Source organism: Wasmannia auropunctata, unplaced genomic scaffold (assembly GCF_000956235.1).
Source record: "Wasmannia auropunctata unplaced genomic scaffold, wasmannia.A_1.0 LD335744.1, whole genome shotgun sequence".
NCBI classification, from domain to species: Eukaryota; Metazoa; Arthropoda; class Insecta; order Hymenoptera; family Formicidae; genus Wasmannia; species Wasmannia auropunctata.
Genome location: NW_012027146.1, coordinates 13639 through 14540, shown reverse-complemented (window position 1 = coordinate 14540; position 902 = coordinate 13639). Strand labels below are relative to the sequence as shown.

Sequence of the window (902 nt, the reverse complement as noted above, 5' to 3'; positions counted from 1 at the left end):
GTAGGACCGGAGCCGGCTCTAGGCGTGCCCAGCTGTGTTGGCAGGGCCGAAATAAGAGGCTGGCTGCAGGAACGCCACGCGGACTTTTGGAAGGAAACGACAAAAACCAAGTGCCGACAGGCAAGGGCTCTTCTGGGAGAGGTACCCAGAAGGGACCTTGCCAGGAACATCAGGGTCTTGAAGAGAAGGGAAGCCAGACTGGTGGTGCAGATCTACACGGGTCATGGCTTCACCAATTACCATATGCATAGGCTGGGACGCTGTGACACCCCGGTATGCAGGAAGTGCGGGCGAAGAAATTAGTCTCCACGTGCTGTGCAAATGCCCAGCTTACGCTGGGAACAGGCGACTTCTTTTGGGCTCGGAATTTCTTGAGCCCGAACAGGTATGGCAACTCCAAGTCAGAGACCTCCTCCGCTTCTGGGGGACGACAGGTGTTGGCTGACTTGGAGTTAGTTCGGCCGGGAAGACACAATGGACCTCGTGTCGTTGGTGAATCTTCGATAGAAGGCTGCCTCCCGGGAATATTATTATTATTACTATCGCAGCATGTAATAATATTACATCACCGCCTTCTATCACATCTGCACGCAATACCACTGATTGTGAGCACAAAAAAACAACATGCACAAGAACTGAATGGAATGGTAAATATAATTTTTTTGTTAAGTACATATATGTTTTACATTATATATACAGAGTGCCCAAAAAGTTCCGGGAATAATTTCACCTAAATAATTTCTGAACGGTTCGAGATATTGTGTTGAAATTTATAGGGTTACAATGTCAAAATTCTATTATTTATATTATTAATATTATTTAATTATAGTTATAAAATTAAAAACTCATTTGGCATTAAATTTGCGTGATCTTTATTTTAAATAGTTACGCTTCACAATGCC

The 902-nt window shown here is 44.3% G+C and overlaps 1 protein-coding gene across 1 annotated transcript in view; it reads left to right on the top strand.

Annotated features, from left to right (window-relative positions):
• The window catches only part of LOC105456144, a 2907-nt gene extending 2604 nt beyond the window's left edge, over positions 1-303 (top strand). Inside the window, exon 2 of the mRNA XM_011699966.1 lies at positions 5-303. Within this exon, the coding sequence (XP_011698268.1) occupies positions 5-303 (299 nt within the window). The remainder of the gene's footprint in view (positions 1-4) is intronic.
• Positions 304-902: the final 599 nt, after the last annotated feature.